Source organism: Misgurnus anguillicaudatus, chromosome 3, assembly GCF_027580225.2.
Source record: "Misgurnus anguillicaudatus chromosome 3, ASM2758022v2, whole genome shotgun sequence".
NCBI lineage: Eukaryota > Metazoa > Chordata > Actinopteri > Cypriniformes > Cobitidae > Misgurnus > Misgurnus anguillicaudatus.
The window spans coordinates 1,949,178-1,970,249 of NC_073339.2; the positions used below are offsets into that span (position 1 = coordinate 1,949,178).

Genomic DNA, 21,072 nt, shown 5'->3' on the forward strand with positions numbered 1-21,072 from the left:
GGTTGATAAAACACATGACCTGAGGTTAACTTATTTTAGTACAATAACAAATACACGTTTGGAACAAGTTTATCTGCATCCCTAGTGAGATTCAAGTGGCATTTAAGTTAAAACATCAAACAAGAGAAATTTAAAAAGCTTCTGGCATTGTAAAATAATAAGCTTTATTGTAATGGCATATAATAAATGAATACATATCTACAAAAATATAAAAAAAGCTTGCAGTGAAGACTGTAGAAGAGGGTTGCATTTATGATTGACACAAAATAATAACTATATTTAGACTTCCTAAATATTTACATTGGACAAACAGATTTAAAGATTATGAAACTCAAAACATTACTCCAATAGTTATGTTACTAAACTTACTTTCACTTTCACTTTACTATGATTTCATTGTTTCGTGCCAACATCTCCCTCCAGTGGTTGACAGATCACATTTTCATGTACTGTTTAATGTGAACAAGACAGCAAATATAGAGCACTCCTTTGCTAATGCCTAAATGTTTTTATGCTGTGAATGCAATTTCTATTGTGTTGTATCTCTTGTTTAGCAGCATTAAAAAAAAAACAGATAAGACAAAGATGTCTATAATGTTAAAAAGCAAGTTTCCTGATAGACGTCCAGTCAAAAGAAGGAATGTTTCCTGATGAACCTGACTGAACATACAAGAACTTGCCTAAATGCACTAACTGAGCATCACTTCATGAACATATCATGTATCAAAGAAAATAGGTAGTCAAATAGACCAGAAATATACTTGTCCAGTCTTGTGTTACATGATTCATGGTAAATCAATCTGATGAATCAACATTAGATTTATATGTATTTAGTAGATTGCAATACGTATAATAATAATATAAATGTTCATGTATTGACCAATAATTAATAGTAAATTATTTCCATTAATATTTCAGAATGGATCCGATACTTGTAAATCACAAATGTGTTAGGTGGGATTAGAAAAATCCATGCACAACATGACTTTAAGGTGCTGTATAACAGTATATTGTGAGTGAGCTCATAACTAAATTTAGTATTCCTCTACAGTTGTCAGTATCCCGCAGGATAGCCGCCTTTCCTGTAGTCACATTCAGCACAGATTTGATCAGCCTGTCGGACAGCTGCCTGGACCTTGCCCAATGGACCAATATTCTGAATTGTATGATTCTTCTGCTTTAATCCATCAATTACAAACTGCATTCACAGACATAGACACAATACATAATGTAAATAATTATTGACTGTGTGCATCCATTTATGTAAATTGTTTAATTCTGAGAAACTTTTGTTGTCACGTGCAAGAATCTCACCTTATTAAATTTGTCTTCGACAAACGTCACATTAGGTTCCCATCCATTGTGAACTCTGGGTTGATCAACAGCTTTCTTTAGGCCATAGTCAAAGAACAGATAGTTTAAGATCACCTACAGTATGATGACAGAGAGAAAATGACATAATGTTTTTGTTACTGCTATTTGTACTGTTGAATATTTATTTCAACATGATGTGTTTCAATTGTATAATCTGTTTCAATGTTTGTGTTTACCAGTGCAGTTGCTGTTGTGATCTTTGTCCCACCTGAAGCTCCGATCAGCATTTTCACTCGTTTGTGTTTAGGATTTGAGTTGTCCATAATTATTGTTGGACACATTGATGAAAGTGGTCTTTTACCTTGCAAAAACCCCCAAATAAAATGTTTTGCTTTGATACAGTAAATTTTTACATGTAGACATCCACACTGTAAAAAAATTCTGTTAAAACACAGGCAAATTTAACAATACAATTCAGTTTTTTAACAAAAACAGAAATATACTGTTAAATTTTTTGTTCTGTACAAAAACAGTTTTCAGAATAATGTGAATTTACAGCACTGAGAGTCCAACATTAAAGACCCAAATCACACCCTACACCCTCATTCACTATTCCCTACATTAGTTTCCTAATGATCCACCTGAAATCAAGTCAATGAGTTCAGATACTGAAGCGTTAATGATGGACACTTGCTGCTAATAAACAGAATCACTGAAGAAAATATAAACAAAAAAAGAGAAGAGATGAGCAGAAACACATTGTAATGTTCACAAAGACTTAGATGAACATCAACTAAAAATAACAAAACACATTAAATCTCTCCATATATCACCAGAGGAGAATTAAACATTTACACAAACACCATTACATCTTCACTTTTAAAGCACTTTGACTTTATTTCTGTTATACATCTACAAAAGTTCTTACTGAGAACAAACAGGTGTTTTCATTGGTTGGGCTCTTGACGTTTAACATTTGTTTTTAGTTTGGTTGCAGTAAGCATGTCTTTTTGATTCATGTTTGTTATGGCAATGAAAACCAGGAGAAAATAGACCATATGTTTTTCTTGTACAGCAACCTTGAGCTTGGGAATAGTGCTTTATATATGAAACTTATTATTTATTACTCTTTTGAGGTTGGATTTTTGATTGTGATAAGATTGTGAAAGTTTGATTGTTGTTTAGTAGTATGTGTTATTAGCCTTGTGATACAGCATCATAATAATTAATAGTAATACAGTAATCACATACATATCGTGAGTTTTGCAAACTTAAAACTAGTGCTCAATTGACACACACATACATCAAGAATCGGCGTAGGATTTTCAGCTATGGTGACAAAAGAAAACGCCAGCCAGAATAGCAGCCAGAAAAAACAAACAAGCTATAAAACAAGAGTCAAGAGTCCAACTAAAACTAACATTGATCACCACGATGGTGACTTTAAATACATCAAATCTAAACCTTAAGTTAATAAACAACTCTTCAAGTAAGATGTAAAATGGAATTTTAGGTTTCAAACAGAGATGGTGATATAGAGGATAAAGTCACAGATTTTAGCCTTTAACACTCTTTGGTGTTTCATTTTTAACACTCTGTAGAGTGGACTTATATAAACACTGAGCAGTGTTCATTTAAATCTTGGGATTTAGCTGTGTATCGATGACACTGGAAGTAACAATTCTCTCAGACCAATCAGTGATCTACAGTGTTTTCACATCAAATTTTAGTATCATCTCAGCTCACATGGAACTCCAATGAAGGTGGTACTAAAAAAAAGTATTGCTACTACGTACTGTACCCAGTGGAAAAACCCAAACCATACCGTGAGGTACTATGCAATGCGCAATAAAAACATTTCATTCACCCTAATGTTTAATAGTCTTTGCTTTCTTGTTGGTTGATCTAAACATTGTTTGTGGATCTGCTACTTTCATCTCTCCTGATTTTTTATGTCCTGTAAATGATGCGAATCAGTGTCCGAATGGCCTGGCAGAGTAATCATTTGAACAAGACATAATTTGTACTGCTTATGTGTCGAAACCGACCATCTGCGTTTCCACGGTTGAATATGCATTTAAAGCTGTGCTGACACGAGACAGGTGCAGAAAAAGGTAGCCTATACCCGGCCCTTAAGCATGCTTAATACTATAATGTCTTTGGCGATGTGAGTTTTTACCTGGTTCAATTAAGTTGTTCTGATTAATTTTCTTTCCTGTCTTGTTAAAGCTGAAATCACTCATCTGGTCATTAAAGATGATGCCTGTTAAGTTTGACATCACCATGGAGCCAAAACTGTGAGAGACAGAAGACGACAATACTGAAACGAAGATAAGCTTCATAGGGAAAATGGCAAAAGTACATGAACATTATGGTTTCACACAGCATAGACAGACAGAGTATTTCTCACACCGATCATTGATGCTGCTGGTAACGGCCACAGCGCTGCCATCTTCTGCTATGATAGACAGATGAGATGTCCCATTGTCATCAGATGGAGAGGTATCATGTTCATAAAAGTCGTCAGGTTTGGTGGTGTTGTCGTTGATCTTACTTCTAATGTAATCTGCAAACTTGTCTGAGATCATTTCCTGAATGAACTGTAAAACAAGAATCAATAGCTGCATTAAAGATGCTTTGAGAAATCAAAGTCTATTGTGACATTACTACTATAAATAGTTGCGTTATTTAACATATCTGGAGGATCAGATGCAGAAATTCTGAATTTGAACAGAGCAAACAAAACATGACACATTATTTACTCGTTTTCTGAACTTGACGCATGGCATAGACATTGGGAGAGATGGAACATTAGTCCTTGCATGTTTTGCATCTCAGTCAGTTCAGATCAGACAACATTATCACTGAATAAACACTTTATTAATCCAAAGCGACTCCCAAGAAATCCACGAGTGCAATTGAATTAAACTCACATCAGTGACATTGACATACTGAGGATCTCCCAGTTTACTCTTATGAGCATAAGCGAAGCGGAAAGACTCTATTATCCGATGATAGGTCAAAATCATACTTTCATTTGTCCGCATACTGCTGCTTGAGATGTTGTAACCTAAAATAAAAAGGTGAATTATTATTATTAAAACTTCACAACATTTCAACAGAATTAAAGATTCGGGGTGAAAGTAAATGGAAAAAACATACAAATGTGGTTGTATGATTAATACAAATTGACCTTTCATAAAGACCCGCTCCTTTTTGCCATGTCTGACATTAATCCCAAGTGTTGTTTTAACTGTGGTTTGATTAACGGCTAATAGTAATAGACGGTTTTAGCAATAACAACCTAAACAAGCAGCTTTCATAGAAAACACATAACTTCCGTTAAACTTCGCTAAGAATAAAAAACAAGTAGTATATTTATATAACAAGCAAAATAAACAACACGTAGATTACCTACACTCTAAAAAAAATCCGTAAAAAAACGGACAAAGTACTGTGTAAATATGACGGAATTTTCCGTATTTATGTTTTACAGGCATTTATCCGTTTTTTTAATAACATGTTGCATTATGGGTACAATAACCCCTGCTGCAATCTTTCACTTTTGCCTCTCTATCACCATCTCTGTTTGAAACCTAAAATTACAACTTGTTTGCAGAGTTATTTTCTAACATGGATGATGTTTAACTTCTAAACAAATGCTGTCAGAACAAGATACAAGTGTTAAACTATTCCAACATCGACACATGTGATTTAGTAGACAAATATTCTTTCTGATGTGACGTGTAAGTTAAATGGATACCACAACATTTATCACATTAAATCTACAGTTTGTGTTTGTTTTAGATTCCTTTAAAGTCACCACTATGGTGATTAGTGTTCCCTTTAGTTAGGCTTTGGTCCCTTGACCTTCACATAACTGTCTCTGTTCTTTTAGCATTGCAACAGTGTTTTTGCTTGTAGCAGTTACATCTTGTTTGTTGCTTGAGGAAGGAGAATTGTCTATAATGTCATATAAGCTTAGTCGTTTTTATGTTTTTCTGCCTAACATTTAAATATTAAATGATAAAATAAGAACAAAGAACTGAAATGTATAAGAGTGACACTCTATGCTGATCTATAAACACACTGTCTTGAATAAGATTGCTGCAAATGTGTCAGCTGTGGTTTTTGCTTCAGAGACATCAACACTTTGGATACAAATCTCAACAATGGTGAGAGTAAATGTTAAGAAAGAGTTTCCTGCAATCCTGGTACCCAGCATGCATTGCGGCATGAAGCTTTGTTGTTGATTGTCACCATTGTTGCGTTTCATAGGCAGATTGAAGTGTCCCTAAAGGCTACGGAAAATGTTCTGTAAATCTACGGACAATGTTCTATAGATCTACAGAATGTTCAGTTTTTGAATAAACGGAAATTCTTTAAACATAACGGAAAAGGTGCCGGTAATTTTCTGCCAGGACATTATCCGTTTTTTTACGGATTATTTTTTTTAGAGTGTAGAACCAAGACATTTGTTATTTTCCACAAGGTATTTGTTCAAGAGTTCAATTGAGCAACTAGTCAGACCATTAAACAAACAGAAACCAGAAGTAAAGTTCTGACCAGACGCGTAATCGTGCCACGTATAGAGGCACATAATATCGATGTAATGATTGGTCAGATTGCTTCCCAGTGAAAAGTCAATTAGCCACCTCTTAATGGACGTCATTACGTAATACGTAAGGTCACGTTGGCGCATAGATGAGAAGTTGTGGTTAAAAGTACTTTTTTTGGTAAAAATAATGATGGTTTTTCTAGATAAGACCCGTTTGCCTTGGTTGGGATCGTTTAGAGCAGTGTTTCTCAAACTTTTTCAGCCCAAGGACCACTTTATCTTCCAATTTTTTTCTGAGGACCACCTAACAGAATCCCACTCTAACACTCCCCCAAAAAACAACAAAATAGGAAGGATAGGCTAAGTTTATGTTTAATATGCAACTGTTTCAAGTCAAAAACTAATTTTTTTAAAAACAAGTTAATGTGAAATGAGTTGCAGCTTAATATGAACAACAAACTGCACATGTGAAAAAAAATACAATTAAACATACAGCCTAGGTCCCACTTAATGTCATTCCAAAGAGCTATTAGTTTAAAACTGAGTGTCCCCTTAATGTCCAAAATCACTGAAATTACAAGGATTTTAAACATGAACAAAAACTAGTACATTACAAAACTAATAGATCTGTGGATTTGAGCTGCTTTCAGTTGACGCTTGATCTTTTATTTTGACTCCTCTTTGGTTTAGCCACCGATCCATTTTTACGTTATTAAAACAGAAAGGCAAGAACTGATATCACAGTATGCAAGTGCATTAAAAATCTACTTAAATAAGTGACGATTGTATAAACACTTGCCTAGTTTAGGTCATCTTTTGGCGGACCACTGGGGGGGATTGGCGGACCACTAGTGGTCCGCGGACCACACTTTGAGAATTACTGGTTTAGAGCCTTTGAAGCTGCACTGAAACTGTAAACTGTTGAGGTCCACTAAAGTCCAATATATGGAGAAAAATCCTGGAATGTTTTCCTCACAAAACATAATTTCTTCTCGACTGAACAAAAAAAGATGTTGGATGACATGGGGGTGAGTACATTATCAGGATTTTTTATAAAAGTGGAGTAATCCTTTAACATCTGTACGAATTGCCATGAGATTGTGATGGTTGTACAAAATAAAGAATAACACAGCAGATATCGATTTGAAAGTAGGTAGAGTTTAGCTAAAAATGGTAGGAAAAACTCACCGTTGACTATCTTAAGTATCATTGCAAGCACAGGTCCACCAAATGGAGCAGTAGGGACATGAAATGTATAATTCCTCACGGTAAAGTTTAATGCGTACTCATTCAATCTCGCTTTATATCCCTGTAGATCCTCAGATGTTATAATTCCTCCTGAATTACAACAAACAAACCAATAAGACAGAGTCAATTATTTGGTCTGCGGACCCTCAAACATCAATACAGGGAAATAATATGATGACATCACCTGCGGCCTGGATGTCCTTCACTATGTTCTGGGTCAGGGATCCGTTGTAAAAAGCATTTGGCCCATGTTTTGATATTGTCTCATATGTGTCAGCTAGTTTGAGAAAATGTATTGTATCATTTTCCTTCCAAAGAGTATTGTTGGATTTACAAAACACTTCACTGGAAAGAGAGGAAAATGAGCAGACACTAAATGAATGGAAATTGTTACAAAGTGATGCAAAAATGCAAAATACAACTCTTACCACCATATGGTGTCATTCAGAATCGAGACATTATTCTCTTTGATGGCTTCACCCAGGGCACGGCCAATTTTAACACCCTCGCGTGCCAACTTTATACTGGGCTCAAACAGTTCACTCCATTTTAGTCTTCCATGCCTATTGTGTGCCATCTCGAAACCACGGATGAGTCCTGGTACACCAATGGACAATCCACCTGTGGGGCAGTCGAGTCATTTACAAGAGTTAAAATGAAAAATCATCAAACAGCTAACTTTGCTGTTCTCGTAATAACTAAATTCATTGTAAATGTTGTAAAATCATTATGGACACTGCATTTGGGGACATGTGGTTTACCTGTCTCTGCTTTTTGGGGGTCTTTGTCAAACATGTCTGCTGAAGCTTTCATTGGAGCAGTTTCTCTGGCATCAATGACCTCCACCCTTCCTGTTCGGTATCAGCAAACGTATTACTTTTATTTATCAAGATTAAAAACATTCAGAAAGAAAACTATGTTGTAAGGCTTGTATTTCATCATAACCCAGATAGCATGCAACCATTGAAACAATATCACATTTGCACCCTCCATTAATATTGGAAAAATGAAAAATGGAACAAATCACCATTATTGTGATCAGTGTTTGCTTTAGTTGGGCCCTTGACTCTTGTGTTTTAATGGTACGTTTTCTTTGGCTGTTAAAGCAGTGTTGAAATTTCAATATTTTTCAATATTAATGGAGGGTGCAAACCTGATATTGTTTCAATGCAATTAACATTGACAAATCAACTGTTATTAACATTGTTTCAATGATTGCATGCTATCTGGGAAGTTTACCTTAATGGTTTAGCTAGCCCAGTGGTCAATGTGGTATAGTACATATCTAAACCTGGACCAACATACATACCTGTAGATGCATTGTATATGGTGAACACCACTCCTCCTCCTATTCCCATACTGTGAGGATTAAACAGACCGACACACAACAGAGTAGCGATAGCTGCATCGACTGCTGAACCATTCTTCTCCTTCAAGATGTCCCTATCAACGACCAAGATTTTCTTCAATATAATGCAGACGGTTTTTAAAGTTTTCATATAGCATGCTGTGAATCTCTCTGACGAGTAACATTAATGTTATTCGGGGTCTTTGAATTCATACCTGCCAACCTCAGAGCATCTCCCAGCATCTGCAGCCACTGCTACATGAGGATAACATTTCTCATTGGGTTTCACTGTGGGCTTCACATTGAGTTTCTTAACCATCACAACAATCACAGTAACCGCAGTAAAGAACAGCAAACATCTAGGAGTAAAGTATGAGATGTGCGTTACACAAACACAATACAAATGTCATGGTTTTGCACTTTTTCAATTTTATGAAACACTGTGAGATTAGCATAAAAGGATTCACCAATTAATGTATGTATTCTTATTATAATAAATAAATACTAGATTTACCTGTGTTTTGTTTCACAATCAAACAACATTTTTTTATCTATTGTGTTAGTTTGCCATCAACGTGGATCAAAAATATTTTTTATATATTATATTATATTAAATACAAATTTTCTGGTTTAATTTAACCCATTACTGGTTTTGTCCCATTTTGACCCAATGATGGGTTGAAAACCCCCAGCATTTTTATTTTTAGAATGCAGACTTTCACATCGTCCACTTTTCAACATATTTCACTCTGCTACAATTTTATGTACAGCACATACTACAACTTATTATGGGCCTCAAAATGAAGGTGCATTGTTATAAATGTATATGTTCAGACATAAGACATAGAAAACAAGCCGTATAATATCATAATAAACAGATAATTACCTTGTGAGATTCCACTGACATGATATTGTGTATTGTGACGTCTTGTATCTAAAAATCCGTCCTTCATGTGGATCCATCTTGTGGACTAAGTTACTGTAAAAGTTAAAATTAAACTCCTGAGAGGTTTAAAGCCATGATCTCAGCATTTGTGCAAACTGTCTGATCAGCTTAAGGCGGTTTTAAAAATCATATGTCTTATGTGGCTTATAGAGGATTTCACTTCCAGATTTTTCAAAATTGTTTCCAAAGGACAAAAATTACAACATTGCACAACACTGGATTGGGATCGCGGTCAAGGCAGTGCAACATAATAACATCTAAAAGTTCACCCAATATTATCAGTCATATCTGATCGTAAAACACAAACAAATATATGCTGACAATAATTTTGTTTGATTTCTGTTCAAAACTTAACGGTAAAATTAATGCAACTTCTTTATCTCATCTTATGTGGACTCATAATAAATGAGAAAATATATTACATACAGCAGGGCTAGTCAGTATAAATATTTGTAGATTAAAGGCTCTTGCGATGAAATGAGCTTCTCTCCCATGTTGACATGAATTTACGATTAAACTGAAATTTCATTAAGACTGCCACTAGGGGGCGAACTTCGACAGTCGTATCCAAATTTTTTGTACAATGCAAAGGCGGTTTAGCCTATATGTCTTTAAAATATTAAAAAGAAAACAGGAAGTGCAATTTTAGTCATTGGTAGATAGAATCATGCAATCTAACGATTTATGAAAGTTAAACAATTATAAACAAAAGAAGTGTAAAAGTTTTCATTACAATTAGTGGTATACAAAATGATTGTGTTGATTATTTATACTTGCACTTTTTTGTGCAATGTTCATAAGCTCTTGCAATGTTAAACTGCAATTGCTTTTAAATAAAAAAAATACCCGGTCTTGGTTTTTAAAGTTTTTAAGGCATTTATTTAAAATTATTTTCTATATTTAAGTGTACATTTCTGAATTGTCACGTCTATAACTAAGAAATGTCATGTCTGTATTTCATCCTCATAAATGCACAAAAATTAAAGGCAGAGTGCACAATGTTTGAAAGTCAATGTTGACATTTGAAATCACCCAAACAAACACGCCCCTACCCCAATAGAATCTAGACCTTCTTTTGATAGATCCACCCCACACATATGCAACCCCGGCAAGGATATCGGTTAGACACGGCCCTTACTGCTGATTAGCTAGTAAAATGTAAGTGTGTTTTGTTTGTCGGCCCGACTCCATTTTCCAAAACGTTTCTCAAACGTTGTGCACTCCGCCTTTAAATTAAATATAAAATTTTCTTTGAAAAGCCATCCTTTATTCATTTATTGCGTATTATTGCTTAGTTTGTGCATTTTACAAAATCCTACAAAATATGTTGTCTCCAAAAAATCTCCTTTATTGTCACACTGTAAAAAATACTTTGCTGCCTTAAAATTAAAATTTTTTGTTAATTTCAACTTACTATTATTTATCTTGACTAGAGATGAGTTGTTATAACTACAGGTGAGTCAACTATATTTTATAAGTTGTGACAACTCATCTTTGTTGACAGGACTTGTAAATCTGAGTTGATTTAACAAAAAATTTTAAGGCAGCAAAGTATTTTTTACAGTGCACATAACACATGCATGTTTCCCTCATCTTAAACAGAAAACACGCAGTTAGACTGATATGCATAAATGCATTCTCTGAGAATTTATATTTCAAGTTTTGACTGCAAATTTCACATAAGGCTGGAATTGCTTGTGTGACTATCCAATAATTCAGTAAAAATGACTATTGATCTGGTTTAAAATTATTTTATTGTATTGACGAAAACAAGCAAGCTAAATGACAGAGTGATACGAGATACATTTACATTTAGTCATTTAACAGATGCTTTTGTCCAAAGCCACTTTGTGAACAATAGAAGCAATTGTAAGCAACACAAGAACAGCAATACATAAGTGCACTAGAACTAGTCTCATCAAGTCTAACACTGTATACATAGCCAAGGGTCAGTTTTTGAATGACAGAGAATATAAAGATAAAAATAGAAAAAGACATTAGTAAGTGAGATGTTGGTGGAAGAGATACATGATCATCACTAGAATGCAGAGAACTGTGTCTCCAGCTAAGAATTTAGTGAACAGTTCAGGCCCGGATTGGCCATGGGGAGAACCGGGAGGATTCCCGGTGGGCTGGTCTGTTTTTTTGGCCACGAGGGCCGGTGTTGTCATGCCACTGGGATGACGCGTATTTGCGGGTGAGAGATGTCTCCGCCGCTTTATGCACAAGTTGATTGTGTCCCGAGTCCCGACCACTTTGGAAGAATTCTTGCATTAGGGTTCATTGACATCTAAAACGCATGGGAAACGCAGGACGTGCCGCTGTCTTCTGGTTTTCAAAGCGCTTACTTGAACACGAGTTTTGTTTCAGACGCGTCTATATTGAGTGCGCTTGCCGGCCGCGCGTCTATTATATTTTAAATAAACTTGAGCGCGTCTTTTGAGTGCGCTTGCCGGCCGCGAGTCTATTATATTGTAAATAAACTTGAACGCCTCTTTTGAGTGCGTTCGCCGGCCACGTGTCTATATTTTAAATAAACTTGAGCGCCTATTTTGAGTGCGCTCGCCGGCCGCGCGTCTATATTTAAAATAAACTTGAGCGCGTCTTTTGAGTGCGCTTGCCGGCCGCGCGTCTATATTTTAAATAAACTTGAGGGCCTCTTTTGAGTGCGCTCGCCGGCCGCGCGTCTATTATATTTTAAATGAACTTGAGCGCGTCTTAATACAAACGGGTTGGCCAAAAGGAAAAGAATTTACAAAACGTTTTATCCAAGTCATAGATGAATTCTCTATGAATAGTCATTATTCATCGTTTATTGCAAGAGGAACAAAAATCTATTTGATGCAAAACTCATTAGTTTATTTGAAAAAAGTAGTTTCAAATGATGTTTTCTTTTTTTAACACATTGTAGGCCTACGTTATTTAGCAATAGACATGATCTAAGTACTAAACAAAGATACAGATTTTTTCCCATTTGTTTCCAATGCATACTTGATAAATCTTGCTTGTGTATATATCAGGGGTTTCCAAACGTTATCAACCCAACAGTTAATCTCAAGACTCACCATTTTTTAGAAATAGAAATATAGAGGAAAACACAAACACATTTGTTTCCTTTAGTTTTTGAATAAGTTTACTTTAGTAATATCATGGTCTTATGGTAGGGTATAATTGTTTACTGCATTTGCACGGAATATGAAATTATATATTTGAAAAATAGTGAATTGCAAGGCTGCGGAGAACAGTGCACTACTGCAGACTTATACTACTGAGGGTTTAAAGATATTATTTTAATAGTCAGTCGTGAACTAAAGTGGGCCGGTCTAAGGCATGAAACTCCAGGGCTGAAAATGAGTCCCACTCCGGCCCTGGAACAGTTTGTTGTTGTTCAATCTGACAGAGAGACACAGAGCAGTCATAAACTCTAACAGCACCATACAGAGGTTCAGTGAATGTTGTGTTGAATGTGTGTAAGTGTGTTAGTGTTTGTGTATCAGAGACGCTGTAGAAGGACAAAGTGCCAGCCGACCAGTCCAGATAAACTCCTACTCTATTAGATGGAGGTGAAGGTGCAGGTATATCTCGGTTTGTATTATTGTGCCAAGCGCTGTATCTGTCAGAAATACAGAAGAGACACCAGGACATTTCATTGTATCCTAATCTACTCAGATTTCCTCCGTCCCTGCTGATTCCTTCATACGTCATACCGATATAACTCCAGCCGGTCCATTCGGCCTCCCAATAATGGCGTCCAGAGAAACTCTCTTTAGACAAAATCTGCTCGTAGTGTTTAAATCGGTCTGACCGATCAGGATACGGCTGGGGATCTTTCACATACGTTAACTTTCTGTTTCCTTCAGACAGAACGAGACGAACGTTTGCTGTGTTCGGATCCAGTGTGAGATCACAGGCATCTGAATACAAGAAGACTTGAAATTTATTACATAAAGTCGCATAAATACCCAGAAAAGGTGTGACCACATCAAGAAATGAAACATTTTTGTAGATACAGCTGTTGGAAAATGTAATAACCATGGCCACAGGTATGCAGTTTTGTACTCCATTTAGTGAAGTTTATAGATATTACAAAGAAAGATTCAGGTTTTTAACTGCAAAAATGTACACTGTAAAAACGAATACGCTGGATTTACTTAAAAATATAGTGCATCATTTTTGCATCCAAAAATTGCATAAATTGCTTAAAATTCAATGTTATACTTAAAAATATAGTGCATAATTTTTTCATCCATTTTTTTAAGTAAAATCAAGCCTTTCTTTTTTTCAGTGTACTTTATAATTTAACCCTTTCAAACAGGTTTGCAACATACAAAGTTTTTCTAGGAATGCGACACCTATATAAATACTTAGTTTTTAAATATAATGTAAAATTTACAAAAAAGCTTTTTGGTAACATATTTCAAAATATGTTTCAGCAAATATATTAAATATTATTTTAATTGTTTTAAAAAACTACAATTATATTTGAAAATATTTATTTTTTAGAAATCTTTTGGCTTATATCTGCCAAACAGTCTTATCAAAAATCATTTAATATGGTTGGGAGTTTCTCTATGAAACAGAACTAGAAGTGAAAAAAAATTGACATATATTTAGACACGAATAAATCCAGAGCTCAGGGGAATTCTGATTTTAGCACATAAAAGTACAAATAGGATACGCAAAAATGTAAATTAGTCCATTTTACGCCACACATTGTGGATGATTCTCACATAATCCTTTAAGGGCAGTTCACATTTCATGTCTTTTGCGCGCAAAAAAATAGGTTATGTTGAATGTTGTTGTGTGGCATGCACGCTGAAATGGAGAGCAACATGGTTGCAATGCGTACGTGGTATAAAGCACTCCAGGTATTAAGGTGCCATAGCCAGCCAAGAAAAAAGCAGGAGAGAAGACAGCATTTTCCACACAATTTTAGATGCAAAATGTGAATCACCACTGAGACAACCCAAAAAATGTGTCTGTTATATACACATTATGAACAAAAGTATTGGGACATCTTACACAAACAGGGACTTTACATTGTCTTCTGCTTCATGGCTGAGTTACTGTTGTCCATAAATGCTTCCCCTTTACAATAAAACCACTTACAGCTTACAGTAAAATATCCAGCAGAGTTTAACTTTCACAAACCGTCTTATTGCAACAGTACCGCACTTGGAAGTCACCGAGCTTTTTAGAACCACCCATTTTGTTTAATCCATGACTGGGTGCTTGATATGTCAATGGGTCTGATTGAAACACCTAAATTTAATAATGCTGTCCCCCAACACTTTTGTCCATATAGTGTGACAGTGATGTCAATCCAGTCCAGTTAGTCATTCTCTAACCAATGTATTATTTTACATTATGTATGTGTACCGAGTGGGATTTGGGCTCCCAACTGGACCAAGAAAAAGAGAAGAAAAAAAAATCCACTTTCATTTCCCTGAAGCCAGAGTAATCTGTATGAGAGGAAGTGTAATATTCTTGTATGTAAATAAATAAATAAATAAATAAATAAATAAATAAATAAATATATATATATATATATATATATATATATATATATATATATAACTTGTTTTACTTTGTGTGTGCTGTATTCACATTTGTTTTTATGTAGGAACCTTGAAAAGCTACTTTAAAGTTGCTATATCAAAATAAATGTATTATTAATATTATTATTACATGACTTACATTTTCTCAATCCTGGTGTGATTCTAAAATGTCCTCCATGCTTCAGACTAGAGAAAGACAAACACAATCTGGTTGGTGTCTCCTGTAATTCAAATCCAAAACTGCCTCCCTAACCCTTCATTTGTCCCATTTACCATGATATTTGTTTGCCTGAATAAACCATTTTAAATTAGATTTAGGGGTGATTAAACACAAAAAGCTACTTAAATCAAGATGAACTTAAGACTTATAAGCACAAATTGATAATAAATACCCCACATACTTGAGTTTCTTCAGTGTACAGTTGGAATCGTTGAGTCTCTGAGAGAGCATCTGTCGTCCTGAGTGTTGTGGGTGATTGTAGCTCAGATCCAGCTCTCTCAGGTGTGATGATGGGTTTGAACTCAGAGCTGAAGCCAAATAACAACAACCTTCATCTGTCACCATACAACCCGATAATCTACAGAGAGATCACACATCAACATCAGTCAGTTCATCCTCTTTAGTTATAAATCAGTAAATCAGTATCTAGAGATAAATACCTCAATGTGTGTAGTTTACAGTTTGGACTCTTGAGAGCATCACAGATGAGCTTCACTCCTGAATCCTGCAGGTCATTGTTACTCAGATCCAGATCTCTCAGAGGTAAGTTTGAGGATTGGAGACATGAAGACAATGTTTTACAGGACTCAACCGTGAGATTACAGTCAGCAAGTCTAAAGAAAGTAATTTTATTGACATTTTCTTAATATTGGCTTTATAAGAAGAAACCTGTAAAAATAAAAACTCACATAGCTCTTGTGCAGTTACTGACAGCTGGTATGAGTCTTCTTCTCCCCTCCTCTGTTGTGTTGTATTTCTTCAGATTCAGTTCATCCAGCACCTCCTCTGACATCTGAAGCATGTAGGCTATTGCTGAACAGTGAGCAGCAGAGAGTTTCTTCTCTGAGTGTTTGTCTGATCTCACAAACTCCTCAATCTCTCTGTACAGAGTCTGATCATTCACTTCAAGAAGACACAGAAACAGATTGATGGATCTGTCAGCCGAGAGATCTTCATTATGCTTGACTTTATCTTTAATGTACTGTGTGATTTCACCGATGGTTTCTGAGGTGTCCACCGTGTGTGTCAGTAGATCCTTTAAGAGTCTCTGATTGGACTCCAGTGAGATGCCCAGCAGGAATCGCAGGAAAAGATCCAAATGTCCAGCTTCACATTTAAGAGCATCATCTACTGCACCTTTAAGCAATTTCTGGACTGAAGCAAAATACTTCAAGGTTTCCATTGTTGTGCTTACATAATACTGAAACACATAAAATGCAGCCAGAAACTCCTGAAAGCTGAGATGTATGAAGCAGTAGATTTTCCTCTGATGCATCACAGATTCCTCCTTAAAGATCTCAGTACAAATCCCAGAATACACTGAGGCGTCAGTGATGTCTATGCCAGACTCTCTCAGCTCCTCCTCATAAAACATCACATTACCCTTCATCAGCTGTTTGAAAGCCAGTTCAGACAGTTTGACAATCACTTCTCTGTTGGACTGCAAGAGTTTCTCTGGATCTCTCTCATCATACTTCTCATTCTTCATATTCATCTGAATCAGCAGGAAGTGGATGTACATTTCAGTCAGAGTTTTAGGGATTTCTGCTCTCTCATTGTCTTGTTTCAGGATGTTTTGAAGCACAGTGGATGAGATCCAACAGAAGACTGGTATGTGACACATGATGTGGAGACTTCTTGATCTTCTGACATGTGAGATGATTCTGCTGGCTTGATGTTCATCACTGATTCTCTTCCTGAAATATTCCTCCTTCTGAGCGTCATTGAATCCCTGGATTTCTGTCAAACGGTTGATGTATTTAGATGGGATCTGATTGGCTGCTGCTGGTCTGGAGGTGATCCAGATGAGGGCAGAGGGAAGCAGATCTCCTTTCATGAGGTTTGATATCAACACAGGCACTGATGAAGTCTCAGTCACATCAGAAACTTTCTCAGCATCTGAAAACATCAGTGTCATTCTGTTTTCATCCAGACCATCAAAGATGAACACAACTTTACACTCATCATAAATCTTTGGGTCCAGATCTTGAAGTTCTGGATGAAAGTCAAGCAGAAGTTTGTGAAGACTGTACTGTTCATCTTGAATCAAGTTCAGCTCTCGAAACGGAAGCACAAACATGAAATCTACATCCTGATTGGCTGTTCCCTCGGCCCAATCCAGAATGAACTTCTGTACAGAGACGGTTTTTCCAATTCCAGCGATGCCTTTAGTAAGAACGCTCTTGATTTTGTCTTTCCTCTCTCTTCTTTTCTCTGTTTTATATTCTGGTTCAGGTAAGGGTTTAAAGATGTCATTGCAGTAGATTGTTGTGTCTTGTAAGTGTTGTGTTCTGGTGTTTTTCTCCATGTGTAAAACTTCATGTTCTTCATTCACTCCTTCACTCTCTCCCTCTATGATGTACAGTTGTGTGTAAATCCTCTTCAGGAGGGTTTGATTTTCTTGAAGTGTAATTCCCTCAAATAAACTCTCATGCTTGTTCTTCGTGATGGTTTTGTGTTGGTCTTTAACTTTCAGCAGATTCACTGGTTTACAAGAATCTTGCTGCAGGTCTTTAGTAAGATAATCTCTATCCAACCTGAATAAAATTGAGTGAGATACAACATGTTTTCAGCTGCTGTTATGATCAGTTTACAGATCATTCATTTTCTTATCCTTAGATTGTATCCTGATATTGTTGCTTTAACCTGTATTATTAATGTAGACTGCAGACACATGTGTGCAAATAATGAACTACCAATTTAAGAATTTTTCTTATAATATCATATTATCACATTTATCATTTAGTGGATATTTGGAAAACTGCAGGTAAGAGAACCACGACACACAAATAAACCTGCTCATTAATTTTTTATATCGAAAATTCATTTTACATAAGGGGCAACATGTTTATTTGCATTATAATCATTATGTACGTAGTTACATATCTGCAAAAATATATTATTTATTTCATTTTAAAAATATTATTTATCTTACCCTGGGTTAGAGGTCACTGCTCCATCATTGAATGTAACGGGAGTATTCATTGATTTGTTAGTCTTTATTGACACGCAGCTGTTTTCAGGAAATTCTGCAATTTCTTCATCTTTCTCCTCAGAGAAACTGACCGTCTTTGCTCTTCTCATTCTCCTTAGGTCTTGAAAGAAAATGTATACCTATATGTATGTTTATGAATCATGCATTTATAAATAAAAGTTATATTTATGTTACAAGGTATATTTCAGAGATGACAGTACCCAAGATGTTTGCAGTCGAATTCCCCCAAAATGTAACTTCCTGGTTAAAATGTGGGGGTATTAAAGTTTGGCAAACATATAAAACAATAAACACTTAACTTGAGTTCTTGTTGAAGCTCACTTCTGTACCTGTCAAATTACATTAAGCCCAGTTTATAAACTACATTACAATAGATCTTTGTGAAAATTAACCACTGTTTTATTGTAGTAAAAGTGTAGTAAACATGTTTTTCAGGAAATGTATTAACATTACTACCACCCTTACAAAAATTAACCACGGTTTTATTGTGGTAAAAGTGTAGTAACCATGTTTTTTGGTGAATTGATTACTATGAGCAAAACCATGGTTTTACTACACTAACCATGGTTTAACTATGGTTTTTGAAAACCATGTTTTTTTGGTTTTAACTGTAGTAAAACCATGGTTAATTTTCGTAAGGGCATAACTAAACGTTTTATTAAAGCACTTTTTGCGAGCCATAGAAAATTGTTTAGGCTGCTAGAAATAAAACCATAAACATGTTTAGTTTTCGTGAAAACCAGTACAGTGTACGTTTGCTCCTTAATCAGGAATAAACGAAGAAAATCTTTTTTTTTTTGCAGCACCAAGTGTAAAAGTTTGTTTAAGCGTCACGTGCACCAAATGAATGACGAGGGCAAGAAAACAATAAACACACAAGACAGAGATATTGAAAATTATAAGTTGCTAACTGTAAAGCAGACAAACATTATTTTACAGCTTTATAAATGTAGCCTACCGTAGAAACGATCCCTCAGCTCTGTTTCTTGCGACAGTTTTACTTTTGGTTCTGCTTTTAAACTTTTATTTTTTGCTGTTGGGAATGTCCGAACACGGCTTACTTTTAACGAAAAGCGATGAGAAATATTCAATTTCAATACATGATATTTAACAAAAAAATCTTGACCCAAAACATGACAGGAAACAAGTTATTGGTGAATAGAGAAGAATGAATTTGCCAAATTGTTCGAATTTTACAAGCTGGCTAATCTAGTAAACAAACGAATGCGATTGTACATTACTAGACAACTCGCCGGTTTTAAGTAGGCGTGTTTGATTTCAGATTGATCGACGTACGACATCAAAGTACCGCGAGAACTATATCAAGGTAGAACATTTGAATCGCTCTCGCGATACTGCGATGTCATAAATCTTTCAGTCTGCACAGGGCCTCATGATGTGGAACACAGCTAAAGTTCGCCACCCTGTGACCGATTGGAGAAGGAAAACGACGTCACTGGTACCACAGGAAATCAGCTAAAAAAAATCTTAAAAATGCTTTTTTATTGTCCTTTATTTCTAATAAAAAACATCTTAAATATTATAATCTAAATTTTCTTTTAGGTTTAGATTATGGACTGGTTTTACAGAAGTCTTTAAAAGTGTGTTTCATACACCGGATAAAGCAGCACAGTATGTAGTTAAATTCTGAACTAAGAAAATAATTGAATACAAATCTGTCACCTCTGACATATAATCTTTAATGTGTGACAGAGAGAGAGAGAACATGTTTATTACTTTGTAAAAATAAAAGACAAAAATGAGATGCTGTCAGATGCTATGCTTTACTAAGAACATAGCACCAGACCTTTAAATCTCCAGAAACTAACAGCAGGTAAAGGCTAAATCCTTCACAATAAAGTATGGAAGTCTAATATATATAACAACATTATATCATATATAATAAAAGTGACATATGATATGTTATAAAAGTTAATTATATAATTCAATAAAAGTCTTTTCCCTGAGTGTCAGATTGCCCACTCAACTGTTCACCTTGCTGTCATAGAAACCATAGGTGTTTGAACTTACGTGGGACTGCGCAGATCAATCGGCCTATGATATCAAAGTATCATTAAAGCAAGTTTCATGTCGATCAATCTGTACCCCAGCTAGAAATAAAAAGCTCCAAGAACGCTCCCCGAAAGCTCCCGACTGCTCCCAAGAACACTCCGCCAACGCCAAAAGCGGCTAGTTTTTTTTAAGTTCTAGGAACGTTTCTGTTGTCTGAACGTTAGAGTAATGTTACATTTTACCATTTTAAACGTTATGACAATGTCATGTCCCAATGCTCAAACAATGTTCAAAACAACAGCTGTTCACTACATTGACCTGTCCAATTGCCATGCAAATGATAGAGAAACACTGCATTCCACCACTTCATAAAACATTATTTCTGTATGTTCAGTAAATACATTGCTGTAGAAAACTCAATTCACTTACTAGGTTTAGATGTTGATGTTTCATTTTAAGTCACCCTTATTGTGATTCGTGTTTGTTTTAGTTGGGCTCTTGACACTTGACTTTTTGCCTACTAGTTTTTTCCTGGTTGTGTTAACTTTGTGTTAATGCACCACATTTGTTATGAACATGCCCAGCTAATAGTGTTATTCTGTGGTTGTTGGTACATAATGGCAAAGACCATCTCCCAACTCATTCACCAATCAAAACTTCATCCTCTGTCAAAAATGTCAACGAGATCCAGCACCTTCACAGGAGCCCGTCACCAAGGAGCTCCAGAAACCCCGGACAAAAATATCCGCTGCACAACTGGGATGCACAAACACCAAGAATCAGACCATGAATCTCAATCATGGTGACAATCAAATGAAAAACTTCATGCTGCAATGCATGCTGGGTATTAACAAATTACAAACCTCATTCAG

The 21,072-nt window shown here is 35.6% G+C and overlaps 2 protein-coding genes across 2 annotated transcripts; both read right to left on the bottom strand.

Annotated features, from left to right (window-relative positions):
* Positions 1 to 155: 155 nt before the first annotated feature.
* On the bottom strand, positions 156 to 9,537 carry LOC129445320 (glutathione hydrolase 1 proenzyme). The gene is made up of 13 exons (XM_055206516.2): positions 9,355 to 9,537; positions 8,684 to 8,827; positions 8,430 to 8,563; positions 7,882 to 7,971; positions 7,549 to 7,741; positions 7,305 to 7,465; positions 7,061 to 7,210; positions 4,248 to 4,384; positions 3,727 to 3,914; positions 3,494 to 3,609; positions 1,551 to 1,675; positions 1,315 to 1,428; positions 156 to 1,198 (listed from the first exon to the last, which is right to left on the bottom strand). The coding sequence occupies exons 1-13, from the start codon at positions 9,429 to 9,431 to the stop codon at positions 1,055 to 1,057; spliced, it is 1,773 nt and encodes a 590-aa protein (XP_055062491.2). The 5' UTR covers positions 9,432 to 9,537; the 3' UTR covers positions 156 to 1,054.
* A 3,102-nt stretch (positions 9,538 to 12,639) lies between these two features.
* LOC129445299 (NACHT, LRR and PYD domains-containing protein 3) lies at positions 12,640 to 18,476 on the bottom strand. The gene is made up of 7 exons (XM_073866369.1): positions 18,388 to 18,476; positions 18,128 to 18,287; positions 15,882 to 17,729; positions 15,633 to 15,806; positions 15,374 to 15,550; positions 15,112 to 15,158; positions 12,640 to 13,328 (listed from the first exon to the last, which is right to left on the bottom strand). The coding sequence occupies exons 2-7, from the start codon at positions 18,274 to 18,276 to the stop codon at positions 12,712 to 12,714; spliced, it is 3,012 nt and encodes a 1,003-aa protein (XP_073722470.1). The 5' UTR covers positions 18,277 to 18,287; positions 18,388 to 18,476; the 3' UTR covers positions 12,640 to 12,711.
* Between the last annotated feature and the right edge of the window lie 2,596 nt (positions 18,477 to 21,072).

Bases quoted from the DNA above. Each gene is read 5' to 3' on its own strand.
- LOC129445320 (XM_055206516.2), bottom strand. From the start codon at position 9,431: ATGGATCCACATGAAGGACGGATTTTTAGATACAAGACGTCACAATAC. The intron at 7,466-7,548 runs GTAAGAGTTGTA...CTCTCTTTCCAG, and splicing joins CTGAATGACACCATATGGTG to TGAAGTGTTTTGTAAATCCA. The intron at 1,676-3,493 runs GTAAAAACTCAC...GGTTTTTGCAAG, and splicing joins GAACAACTTAATTGAACCAG to GTAAAAGACCACTTTCATCA.
- LOC129445299 (XM_073866369.1), bottom strand. From the start codon at position 18,276: ATGAGAAGAGCAAAGACGGTCAGTTTCTCTGAGGAGAAAGATGAAGAA. The intron at 17,730-18,127 runs GTAAGATAAATA...AATTTTATTCAG, and splicing joins GCAGTGACCTCTAACCCAGG to GTTGGATAGAGATTATCTTA. The intron at 13,329-15,111 runs GTAAGTCATGTA...TCTTGTATTCAG, and splicing joins CACACCAGGATTGAGAAAAT to ATGCCTGTGATCTCACACTG.